At 45.4% G+C, this 13,465-nt stretch overlaps 1 protein-coding gene across 2 annotated transcripts in view; it reads left to right on the forward strand.

Moving 5' to 3' along the window:
* Positions 1-13,465, forward strand: part of ATXN10 (ataxin 10) — a 126,012-nt gene that overhangs the window by 51,842 nt on the left and 60,705 nt on the right. For both annotated transcript variants that reach the window (XM_081084804.1, XM_081084805.1), the window contains exons 8-9: positions 6,735-6,840; positions 8,715-8,884. In XM_081084804.1, the coding sequence (XP_080940930.1) occupies positions 6,735-6,840; positions 8,715-8,884 (276 nt within the window). The remainder of the gene's footprint in view (positions 1-6,734; positions 6,841-8,714; positions 8,885-13,465) is intronic.

Here is a 13,465-nt window from a genome sequence, read left to right on the forward strand (position 1 = left end):
TGCTGTCATACAGGGTGGAACGTAAATGCAAGTGTGCAGTAAACCAGATTCGGGGTGACAATGCCCCAGCAACAACATAACCCACAGGATAAGGTGGAATCACACGGCCCCAAGAGGAATCGGGCTCCCTCCTCTCTGGTTCCCGGGGTGCATCACCCAAGAACTGCCACTGCCAAGTCACTGCAGCTTGGCAGCTCCTGCATTGAGTGTCTGCTCTCTCGTGGTCTGCATGTTATAGGTACCAGCCGGTCACTTAGCCTTTTATATATAGACTAGAGGCCCGGTGCACAAAAATTTGTGCACTCGGGGGGGGGGGGGGGAGGGGGTCCCTCAGCCCGGCCTGTGCCCTCTCGCAGTCTGGGACTCCTCGGGAGATAACGACCTGCTGGCTTAGGCCTGCTCCCGGTGGCAGAGGGCAGGCCCAATCCCTAGGTGCAGCCCCCGGTCGGGCTCAGAGCAGGGCCGATTGGGGAGTTGGAGCGCCGCCCCCTGTCATACACAGAGCAGGGAGATTGGGAGGTTGTGATTCCACCCTAAGTAACGCTCAGGGTAGGGCCGATTGGGGGGTTAGGGCACCATCCCCTGTCACACTCAAGGCAGGGTCGATGGGGAGGTTGCAGCGCCACCCCCTGTCATGCACAGAGCAGGGCCAATCAGGGGGTTGGGGCATTTCCCCCTGTCACTCACAGAGCAGGGCCCATCAGGGGGGTTGGGGCTCTGTACCCTGTCACGCACAGAGCAGGGCCCATCAGGGGGTTGGGGCACCGCCCTCTATCACCCACAGAGCAGGGCCGATCAGGGGGTTGGGGTGCCGCCACTCTCATACTCAGGGCAGGGCCGATGGGGAGGTTATGGTTCTACCCCGTAACACACAGAGTAGGGCCCGTTGGGGGTGGGGCGGAGGGTTGGGGCGCCGCACCCTCTCACACACAGAGCAGGGCTGATCAGGGGGTTTGGGCTCTGCCCCCTGTCACGCTGATCCCGGTGCCGGGAGGCCTCGCGGCTCCACTGATCCCGGTGCTGGGAGGCATATTACCCTTTTACTATATAGGGTAGAGGCCTGGTGCATGGGTGGGTGCCGGCTGGTTTGCCCTGAAGGGTGTCCTGGATCAGGGTGGGGGTCCCCACTGGGGTGCCTGGCCAGCCTGGGTGAGGGGATGATGGCTGTTTGCAGCTGGTCACACATCCTTCAGGGTGGGGGTCCCCACTGGCCAGCCTGGGTGAGGGGATGATGGCTGTTTGCAGCTGGTCACACACCCTTCAGGGTGGGGGTCCCCACTGGGGTGCCTGGTCAGTCTGGGTGAGGAGCTGAGGGCTGTTTTCAAGCTGGGGGTGACTGAAGCTCCCAACCACTCCTTTTTTTCTTTCTTTTTTTTTTTTTTTTTTTAATTCTGGGCCAGCTTTAGCTTTGAGGCTTGGCTCCAGCTCTTAGGCCTCCGCTGCTGAAAGTAGGTTTCTGGCCTTTGCTTACAATGTTGCGATCCTGCTGGCTGAAGCCCGGCAGGTTTCTGGGGTTTTGTTTAGCTTCTATGTTTGTTACATAGTTGCTTGCAGCTCAGAGGCCTGCAGCGGCAGGTGGGGAACTTGGAGTCCTCGGTCACTGAAGCAAGCAAGCCTCATGTTAGTTTCAAGCTGCCTGGCTGCCGGCCGCCATCTTGGCTGGCAGTTAATTTGCATATCGCCCTGATTAGCCAATGGGAAGGGTAGCGGTCATACGCCAATTACCATGTTTCTCTTTTATTAGATAGGATTACGCTGTTTTTGTTAGAGCAGTTTAAATAGACTAAGACTGTGTCCTTATTTTAGAACAGTTAAGAAAATACAGATAAAGGAAAACAATATTGTTATTCACAACCATTCAAAGTTAATGACAACAATTCTAGTTAATATATTTATCTAGGCAGATAACATCAAATAGACACATGCATATGTACACATGTGCACACACACATTAAAAATGAAATGATTCTGTGCCATCTTTTTGTAAATTCCTGTTGTTCTGAATGTAAGCTCCATGCGCACAGAAGTTTTGACTACGTTTGTAGTACTATGTACAGAGTGGGCACTTAGCAAATATTTTCTGAATGAATGAACAGTAGTTTGTTAATGGCTTTTTACAGTGCCAGTGTAGCACTCTAAGTAAAGACTTTATCATCATTTATTTGTGCAGCTACAGGGAGCTGGACATTGAGGTGTCCCTGTTTGCATTGGTTCTGAAGAGTGCTGTAGACTGTGTCTCTGTAGCAGCATCTTTGTACACTTCCATGCTTGTTCACCCAGGCGCAGGCCCAGAGGTGGCCTGCTGGGCGGAAGGGTTGATCCTGTTGTGAAGCTTAGGATGCACATTTGCAAATTGCCTTCCAGAGTTTGTTTCTTCTGACATGGCAGGAGATGCCCATTCACCCACACCTGGTGGGCTCCTTCAGGCATTTTTACTCTCCCAAGCTCTACCCTACGTCATCCTGGCCTTTCCTTTGCTAAACTAGTTCACATCCTGTTTCCCTCCTCTCCGCTTTAGAAATTCTCTTTATTTTATTTCTTTTTCCTTCGGTCTTAAAGTTGGAATTGGATTTTCTCTGGAATTCTATTCAGCAGTATAAAGAAATACATTTCTGAGACAAGAACAGAGATGAATCTCACGCGCAGCGATGAAAGAAGCCAGGCAGGCTGGAGCGTGTAGTCTGATTCCACCTGAAGCTCCACAGCACACCGCTTACCGCTCACGGCGAGGCAGCTCAGCTGTCCCCGGGCTGCCAGTGGATAGGTGGGGTTGGCTGCGGAGGGCACGTGGGAATGTCATGGGCAATAGAAATGTTATACATAGCTGCGTACATTCACACCGCTCAGTACCGTAGACTTAAGAGCATGTATTTTATTGCATGTAACTTCTACCTCAGTGAAGTTGATTTAATCAGCATGTTCAGAAACACAATAATGGGTCCTTTGTGTGCTGATAGGAATGATGAAGAGAGAGAAGCACTTTGGCAAATAGGGGGAGGAGTAGGTGAGGGCTTGCCCTTTGGTGGGACCATCCTCTTTCTCCAGATGGGAGGGGTGTGTGGTCACTGCTCCATCGCATCTGGAGACTGCTCTGCGAGCCTGCGCACCCCTGCCACACGCAGGCGTGGTTACGATGCTCCTGCCACAAAGGCGTGCTTCGTTCCGGGTGCCTGTGCTTTTCCTCGGGGTTACTTTGCTGTTGATGCTCATGCCGGCCCTGTGAGGTCTCGCCGATAAAGCCAATATTTGCGTTGCCATTTGCTGTGACAGAGGAGGAGAAAGAGAACGCCCTCACTCACGGGTTTGCCTGTCCTTCGTGAAGACAGAGTTGCGTGTTTCCAGCAGGAGGAGCAGTGAGCTGAGCTTCTAGGAGGTTAAATGAATTCTCCAGAACAGAAGGGAGGGAAAGCTTAGTGCTGGTGAAATCTCAGCTGTAAATGTTCTCACGGCTCTTATATTTATAGTATAGATGAGTTCAGTATTATCATCAGTGACCTGATGGAACTATATTTAAGAAATTTTACATTTCTCCTCCAAAGAGGTTTTTCTCTAAGGTGGGAGAAATTATTACATATTAAGTGATAGAAAATTGTGGACAGTTTCCTTTTGAAAAACCCCAGTAGTTTACTTTTTGATAATTCATTGATCTATATACATGCACGACTTGTGCATATTAGTGTATATACGTTATCCTTTCACTTACAAGTTTAAAAAGCTATGGTCATTTTTCACAAGACCCCTTGCCTCAGTATTTATACATCCTGGTGTCGTCTCCACTGATGCCTGAGAGTCAGGAGTTTGTGAGCTGATTGTTAAACTCTCAGTAGCTTGAAAGCGGCCGTTGTGGAGTATCTGTAGCGCGGAAATCGGCCACTTTACCAGGAAACCACTGCATTTACCCATCTGTGATATTTTTAGGACAAGATAACCAGTAATGTGCTCATAATACTATGTCTGAAAAATCAGAAAGAGGCAATCATTTTTATAGCATCTGGTTTTTAATTTATGTATTCATTCGGCTTTAAGATCCTGAGGTTTTATCCATATCTCTTCCTTTATAAAAATGGTCTTAGATTATGATGTTAATATACCTATTTCTGTCTTTTGGTATATTCTTGCATACTTCCGAGATACATGCCCTTGACCAGGAATCGAACCGGAGACCATTTGGTCCTCGGGCCGACGCTCTAACTGCTGAGCACCGGCCAGGGCCATCTGTTAATTTTATATGTATCTCTGAAAGATAAGGAGTCTTCACACATAAGTGAAGGACAATTAGCACATTTAAAATTTTTAAATTTTAGTATCAAACAGTATTTACATTACCCCCATTGTCTACTCCCCCCCCCCCAATTTATTTCTTTGATTTGGGATACAAATAAGGGCCATACATTGCAATTGGTTGATAGGTCTCAGATCTCCCTTCCTACTAGTATATAGGTTACCCCCGCCCCATCCCTCTTCCTTCTCTTTCCTGTGCTAGTTGTTTGTTGAAGAATTTGGCTTGCTTGACTTGTGGCGTTTTCTACAGTTTGGATTTGGATGAGTGGATCTCCATGGTGGTGTTAACATGGCCTTCTTTTTCTTGAATTTCTTATGAATGATAATTAGTTCTAAATACGTATTCAGATTCCGGTTAGTTTTTCGTTGTGATTTTTTTTTAGTCATGTTTCATCTTTGTTGACACGTTCATTCATCAAGAGGCTCATAATGTCTGGTTGTCTCTTTTGTGATGCTAGCAGGTGTTATGATTATTACCTAGATCAGTGATGGCGAACCTATGACATGCGTGTCAGAGGTGACACGCAAACTCATTTTTTTGGTTAATTTTTCTTTGTTAAATGGCATTTAAATATATAAAATAAATATCAAATGTAAGTCTTTGTTTTACTATGGTTGCAAATATAAAAAATTTCTATATGTGACATGGCACCAGAGTTAAGTTAGGGTTTTTCAAAATGCTGACACGCCGAGCTCAAAAGGTTTGCCATCACTGACCTAGATCCATCAGTTGTTAGGGGCTGTGAAATATCATTAATTTTTCATTTATTAACTATAATATTTTCTAAAGATATCTTCCCCTAATCAGCTAATAGGTTATATAAGATACATTTTGTTTTCCCCTCCTTGATTACCAGTATTCAGAGTAAGGAGTTGATTTTGTGATATCATCCAGAGGTGACAAGTGCCTTGTTTTGTTTTAATTATTATGCAGTCATGGCTTTAGACTTACTTGATTTGTTCTCCATCATCTGCAGCATGATTCTTCCTGATGTCCTAATGTGCGCTTCCTACTGGGGCCTCTTGGGTTGCTTCTGGTTTCTCCTGACCTGATCCTAGTAGTTTCAGTTAGTTCCTTTGCCACCCGTATTGCAAGATGCCCTGGCCTAGTCACCCCTCACTGTCCCCCCACCACCCTAATTGCCCTCAAAAGCCCCCTCTGCCGGCCTGGTCGCCCCACGCAGCCTGCTTGTTCAGTTGTTTGGTTGTCCCTCACTAACCCCTCTGCTGGCCTGGTTGTAGACAGCCATCTTGTGAGGGCATGACTGTCAATTTGCATATTACCTCTTTATTATATAGGATTTCCCTCTAACTCTTTAACCAGCAATTGAAGCTATGAAATAAAATTAAAATGCAAGGCATTAAAAATGTGTGTTTCTTGCTGTTTATTTTGAGATTCCAACACTAAAATAGTATTTTAAATCTCCAAATTACAAAATAGTAAATGCAGTTAGAATTAACAAAAAGAAGATATTTTTCTTTTGAAGAGTGTTATCTGTATGACCTAAATTTATAGCATCTACCACAGTTTGCCAGCTAATGTGTACTTTAAAAATGAGGTTCAAAATCTGTACAAAAATTGCATTTTAAGATTTTATTTTGTCCCAGCTGGTGTGGCTCAGTGGTTGAACATTGACCTATGAACCAGGAGTTGTGGTTAGATTCCTGGTCAGGGCACATGCCTGGGTTGCCAGCTCGATCCCTAATGTAGGGCATATAGGAGGCAGCCAGTTAATGAGTCTTTTTCACCATTGATGTTTCTATCTCTCCCTCTCCCTTCCTCTCTGAAATAAATAGAAATATATATATATTTTTAAAAGATTTTATTTTGACTCCCTAGTACCATGCCATTGGTAGTTGGTATTTTCTTGGGCATGTAGTCTATTTGGTAATAAACTCTTTAGTAGCTATGTGAACTAGCCCAAATAATATATTTTCCAGCTTACCAAGATATTGTATATAGGCTTATATTTATCCAGAAATAATGCAGATTCTTGTTGCCAATGCTCTGCACCACAGCATTTTACAGGAATCCTGTGGACACGAAATCAATGTAGTTCATGGTGTATTTGTATCTGTAAAGTGAACTTGCTTGCTGGGAACGCTTTAAAAAGAAAGTATCTGCATAAATGTTATGTGCGTAGCTAGTAATTTTGAACACTCATTCCACTGCTGGAAGGTATTTTTGCTTGGATGAGAACTTCTCTGGTTCTTTGCTCTGATAAGACACATAATTTTGCCTTCTCGATGGCAGTGTCTGCTAGCGCAGCTGGTCGTTCCTGGCCATTTCTGATACTTCTGTTCTGGTTTTGATAGTTGTTTCTCTCCATAGATGTGTGAGAAGCACTCACTCTTTAATACTTACTGTGGTAGTTCATTTTCTCACAGCTATTTAAAGCAGTCAAATAATTTAGTTTGATTTAAAAATGTATGTTTCCTTCTCTTCTCACGAGGCCCTGGCTACAATTAGGCTCCTTGACGTCCTGTGTGAGATGACCGCCAACACCGACCTGCTCAGCTACCTGCAGGGGTACCCTGGCTTGCTGGAGAGAGCCGTTGGTGAGTGAGCCAGCACACGCTGTTGTTTTTCATCGAGAAATCTCTGACTTTTCATACTCTAAGTTCAAACACGGATCTGTAATTTTCAGGGTATTGTTATATTTTTGAGATTTGGGGAAATATTTTTTCTTAGGAGGAACTGTGGTGTTTTGTAACAGCTCAGGCTGTTCTCCCTGCCCTGCTGTTTGACTCAAGCTGCCTCATCAGCATGTGAGGGTCCCAGTGCCTGCCGCATGGTGCTCCTGGGAGTGTTTCATCACCAGGGCCTGTGATGGTGAGGGGGCGCGGTTTCAATGATGATAGCATTTTTTTTTTTTTATATATATTTTATTGATTTTTTACAGAGAGGAAGGGAGAGAGAGATAGAGAGTTAGAAACATCGATGAGAGAGAAACATCGATCAGCTGCCTCCCGCACATCTCCCACCGGGGATATGCCCGCAACCCAGGTACATGCCCCTGACCGGAACTGAACCTGGGACCTTTCAGTCCGCAGGCTGATGCTCCATCCACTGAGCCAAACCGGTTTCGGCGATGATAGCATTTTTAATATCACTGTAGTTTTACCAAATTTGTTAGAAAAATTTTCCTAGTCACATTTATGGGACGCGAAGAATAGTGCCTTACACATAGTTATTGTGTCTTTGATTTTTATAGAAAACTAGAGGCCCAGTGCACAAAATTCATGCACTGGTAGGGTCCCTAGTGGCTGCTGGCTGCCAGCCGGGGCCTCTCTCCCTTCCCCCGGCCAGCCCCGCCCCCTGGTCGAGGGGACAGTTTGCATACTATGCTTTTATTATAGTATATAGGATTGTTTTTAAGCAAGAAGCCAGTGTTTGAAATATTACCATCTTTGCTAAAAAACTGTTTAAAAAATAATTCAAGTAGAACCTGCTCCTTGTGGTTAGCCATGCTTATGGTGTTGCTATTCACTGGCTGCTATGTTTTTCTTTAGAAAAAGTTATAATTATTCTGGAGACTCATATGCTAAGAAAAATGAATTTGGATCTAGATGGGTAGACAAGTGCACAGTGAGCTGTAGACGATAGTTAGAATCTCGTATCGGTGTTTTATTTTTGAATTCAGTGCTTTTAGTGATAATTAGTCATTGTGGAAAAGTATGCATTTGGAGTCAGGGCAGGCACAGGCTGCCATCTGAACTCTGAAATTACTAACTTCTCTGAGCCTGATTCCTTCATTATAAATTGGGAAAGACACAACTGCCTTTAACACGTTAAGTGCCCAGTCAGTCACCGGTGACTGACACTATACTTTCAGTCCTAAAGACAAAACAGGCTGGGCGCTTAATGTGTGACTAGGTTTGTTGAGCTGGTTAAATGAGATAATGCTCAAACACTTAAATACAGCTTCTTTTCCTAGGCTGTTATGGCGTCTCATACAGTGTAACAGTATTATCAGTTCTTCTCAATGTAGCCAAAACAGCACCTGGTGCCGCCTTCGGATCACCTGGCCAGAGGGCCAGCCATGCTCCCGGGTGTGTGTGTGGCTCCTCACAGACAGGTGGTGTCTCTAGACGCAGCTGACAGTGGGCCTCACAGCCGTTCTTCCACAAAGAAGTTGAAAGTGGAAATCTTTTTCTAAGAAAGATGGTGGAAAGTGTTTAGCTAACTTTTCTTTGTGGATAAATGGAAAGCCCAAGTTGGGGTCGTCATGGCCTATGTCCCCAAAACCATTCATGAAAAATTTTAGAACAAAAATAGAAGAGCCTGTTAATCATTATTTAAAGGAAGCTTTCAGCATTCAACCTGTATTTGATATTAATCCATTAACATAAATTAGATTCATTTATGAAAAACTAGTACAACATACTAAAAATGTTTCTGTGGAAAATGAAGTTTGTTGTTTTTGTTATAGATCTTTTACGGTTGATTCATGTAACTGCCAACGACACCACGGACATCTTCAATACCTCTGCTTGCATAAGAGCGGAAGGGGACGTCAAAAACATGGCCGAGGGCTTTAGGTCTCATCTCATTCGTCTGATCGGAAATATGTGTTACAAGAATAAAGATAACCAAGACAAGGTAAGATTGTTTCTTACTGTGTATAAGACATATGTGACTTCATTTAGAATATAATATTTAAAATCAGAAAATAATCACTTTTTTGGCATGAAAGCTTACAGTGCTTAGAAAGTAGCTTGAGATATGTATATGTGTGTATATATATTCCCACAGATAAACGTAAAATGCCATAATTACTTGTATTAGGGTTTGTATTTTTGTAATTTGCATTGTATTTGTCCTTAGTGTGTTTGAGTCAGTCTCCTTTCTTATAAATTGTTGATCTTCGTCCTAAGCCTATGCATTTAAACAACCTAATGTCCTTAGACAATAGTCAATAAAAACAGGTATTTAAAAAGCCTAGAAATTGTTTAACACATAGTAGACACAATAAACGGTAGTTATTACTTTTTTAATCCTCACCTGAGGAAAGGAAGGGAGGGGGAGAGAGACATTGATGTGAGAGAGAAGCACTGATCAGTTGCCTTCCATATGCTCCCCGACTGGAGATCAAACCCGCAACCCAGGCATGTGCCCTGACCGGGAATCGAACCGCAGCCTCTCAGTGCTGGGGCGACGCTCAACCACTGAGCTGCTCTGGCCAGGCAACAGCAGTTACTGACATTATCTTAAGAAAAACAGCTACATTTTAATTTATGTCTGTGCCCTATGTCTTGGATTATAGCAACGTAAGCATTTCTTCTAGGAGTTTTGAAATGGATATAATATTAAATCTCTGGAAACTCAGTAGCTTGCATTAGAAACCTATTTTGTGCTGAATAGCTTAGAGGTAATTATATCAGTAATATGAGAAGGTGGTAAAAATGATGGCAGGAGAATTAGACCACATGCTTCATGTTGAACTACTGCCTGTATCTTCCTAACACTTTAAGTAGCATCTGTTTTGCTTCATTAAATACTGAATATATGTGTGGCAGGTTCCATTTTTCAAACATGGCCACACAAATACCCATCATTCTGCGTGTACTCCTGCAATGTGACGTTGCCACTCCCCTATCCTCTTGAATTTGGATGACTAGAGCTGTTTGACTACTTTGAGCAACAAAATATGGTGCGAGTGGTCCAGCACCATCTCTGTGATGGCCCGCACTGCCTGGCGGGCCCCGTGCCTGCCTCACAGAAGCCGTCACCATGTGAGAGCGCAGATTCCCCGCGGTCACTATGCTGAGAGTTGCCAAGTCCATGTGGAGCAGCTCTGGAGGAGGAGATGCAGAGAGGAGGCAGAAAGAGATCAGTTCTAGGGCCGAGGCACCAGACATGTGAGCGAGACTCCAACTTGGAAGTCACTAATCTCAGTTTCCTAGTTGCCAGCCGAGGCCCCGTGAATCAGGAGTAGCTCCCCAGCAAGCTCTTCCTGACTTCACAGCCCACAACATTGTGAGAAAAAGTGAAAATTGGGGGGGGAGGGGATTGAGTTGTAGGTTCTGCTTTTGTTAATGGCCCTGTAAGCTACTATTGGAGTGATCTTCCCACAAATAATTAATTATAAACTCAGGACAAAAGACAGCTTAGTGAAGACACTCTAAGGTGACCCAACGGCAGATTCTGAGTTGAATTGACACACGGAAGAAGGCACAGTGTGTGTGTGTGTGTGTGTGTGTGTGTGTGTGTGTGTGTGTGAGTGATGCAGGGCAGTTAAAACTCTGATGGAAAACCTATAGACCTTTTAGTTAAAGAATGGAAGACAGTTTTTTGTTTTGTTTTTTAAATATATTTTATTGATTTTTTACAGAGAGGAAGGGAGAGAGAGAGTTAGAAACATCGATGAGCAAGAAACATCGATCAGCTGCCTCCTGCACACCTCCCACTGGGGATGTGCCTGCAGCCAAGGTACATGCCCTTGACTGGAATCGAACCTGGGACCCTTGAGTCCGCAGGTCGACGCTTTATCCACTGAGCTAAACCGGTTAGGGCTGAAAGACAGTTTGAAGCAGCCACAGCCACTGGAAGGTGAAGGAGGGAGGTAATCCTGGAAAGGATAAAGCAAGCCCCAAGTTCTCTGTGCTAACCGCCTGCATCCCTGCTGAGGCCTGAATCACACGTGGGTCAGGCACCACGCAGCTCAGAGAAGGATGAATTAATCGTATTGAGATTTGAACGGTCACCCTAAAGAATTTACAGTTAAGGTCCAACTAAGATAATTGCCTGCTAAAACAAACATAACAGTTTTTTAGAGTAATAGAATGCTGAGTTCCCACAACATAGCACTTACAGCGGCCAGGATCCAGACTCACTGGCACACAGGAAAATTCTCAAGAGAAAAAGATAATTAACAGAGATTGACTATGTGATGACACAGATGTTGGGTTTAGCAGACAAGGATTTGAAAGCAATTATAACTGTGCTCAAGGAGGTAAAGGAAAATATCCTTTTAATGCATGAAAGATAGCATGATTCAAAGAAATAGAAACTATAAAAATATGAACCAATTGGAAATTCTAAAACTGAAAAATATAGTAGGCAAACTAAAATTTAAAAATTTTTACTGAATGTGCTTAACAACTCAATAGAGATGACAGAATAAAGAGTTGGGCCCTAGCTAGTTTGGTTCAATGGATAGCGTGTTGACCCATGGACTGAAGGGTCCTGGGTTCGATTCCTGTCAAGGACATGTACCTGGGTTGCAGACTTGATCCCCGGCTCTGGTTGGGGCTCATGTGGGAGGCAACCAGTCGATGTGTGTCTCTCACATCGATGTTTCTCTCTCTGTCTCTCCTTCTCCCTTCCACTTTCTCTAAAAATCAATGGAAAAATATCCTCAGGTGAGGATTAACAACAACAACAAAAAATGTTGGTGTACGTGGAGATAGATCAATAGAAATCATCTAGTCTAAAGAACAGAGGAGAGAAAGATTGAAAATAAAATCTTGATCCTAAGATGCTAAATTCTGGGGCAAATTCTGGAGCATTTCCTAAGTAGAATAATTCCGACAGCCCATGGCACAGAACCAAATGCCCGACAGCCTGGTTGTGTGTGTACACTGTTTCGATGACTCCTCATCGCCAAGCAGGTGTGAGTGGAAGACTACTAACCCCCCTTGGAAAATTCCTGGGCTGGTCTCTGTAAGAAAAAGTTTGTACAGAATAAAACTCTTTACCTCTTTAATGACCAAGACTGTCTTTCTCGAGGAGCACAAAGGAGGTGTTTTTTCTTGTGTTTAACTATTCTTTTGTTGCTGCTTTGGATTGGCCTCTTATAGGAATAAATGTAGTAACCCTTCAAAGGCTTATGGAGTGACTCACTGAAGGCAGGCTCAGCTTGCACCCTGGGTAAACATGGAGTGTGTCCAAGGCTGCCCCGGGAGGTCGCGGGCCCAGGAAGACCACGGGTGCTCCTGCCCGTGGGCCGTTGCTAATAGCTCTGCTGAGTTCTGAGCAAACACTCTCCAGGCTGTGAAGGAGCTGGCGCACTGAGGGGCGGAATGCCTCTGTTTCTCCCACTTTCTCCCCTGAGCCAACAAAGGCCTTCAGCCGGAAGCATTGCTCGGGATTGTCGTCTCTTCCCAAGAAGCAGACACAGCAGCAGTCTTTTTCTGAATGTGCTGGAAGCTTCTTTGTTCTCCCAGTCAAGTCCTGATTTCAGCTGGGGTGGCAGATGTTGGCTCGGCTCATTCAAAGGAAGGAGCTCCCTGGCACTCAGATGCCTTTGGCTCTGATTTTGGAAAAACGGTGATGGCATAGCCGGTCTTGATCGCCAGGCTATTCATTCTCATTGTATCGCCTGCAGGGTTGGTCCCGCTTCTGCCCACAGGAAACGGAGTTCTGTCTCTGCCCTGAGACTGAAGATGTGAGTGAGGGTTTGTATCGTCCGGCCTGACCTAGTTCCTCCTTCGCGCGGGAGGAGACGGGCTGAGGGCCTGGTTAGTGTCTGTGCGTCCCAGCGTGTGCTCACTGAGGGACGGGGTTTGTCATTTAGTCTTTGCACTTAGCCCTGCGGAGCAGGTGCTGCTCACCGCGTTCAGGGAGAGCCGTTCAGCCTGTGAGCTGCGGGGCTCTGCGAACCCAGGCTTGTGTGTGAGCTCCTGCTCCCCCGCCCCGCACCAGGGCCTCTCATTCGGGAGCTCCCGGGCAGGCTCACTGAAGGCAGGAGCTTCAGTGAGCTTCTCTCGGACTTCACACTGAAGGTGCGGAGGGCGGGTGCGCTCGGGTCCCCAGGCCAGCCAGGCGGCTCAAGGCCCATCTCGGTCAAGGCTGGCGCTCTGGTGATGAGCCATCTCAGTTCCTCCCCTCTTCACAGGGCGTTCCCAGCGGGGGGGCCTTTGTTGGATGCGACGGGTGGGTGTCTCCATCAGTGAACCTGTCACTCTAGGACAGGGGTGGGCAAACTTTTTGACTGGAGGGCCACAATGGGTTCTTAAACTGGACAGGAAGGCCGGAACAAAAGCATGGATGGAGTGTTTGTGTGAACTAATATAAATTCAAAGTAAACATCATTACATAAAAGGGTACGGTCTTTTTTTTCAATAGTTTTATTCATTTCAAAGGGACCGGATCCGGCCCGCGGGCCGTAGTTTGTCCACGGCTGCTCTAGGAGCATCTAGACACCATCCTTGCCTCTGAGCTGGAATTCCAAAATTATTG

Source organism: Myotis nattereri, assembly GCF_964212035.1.
Source record: "Myotis nattereri genome assembly, chromosome: 2".
Classification (NCBI taxonomy): domain Eukaryota; kingdom Metazoa; phylum Chordata; class Mammalia; order Chiroptera; family Vespertilionidae; genus Myotis; species Myotis nattereri.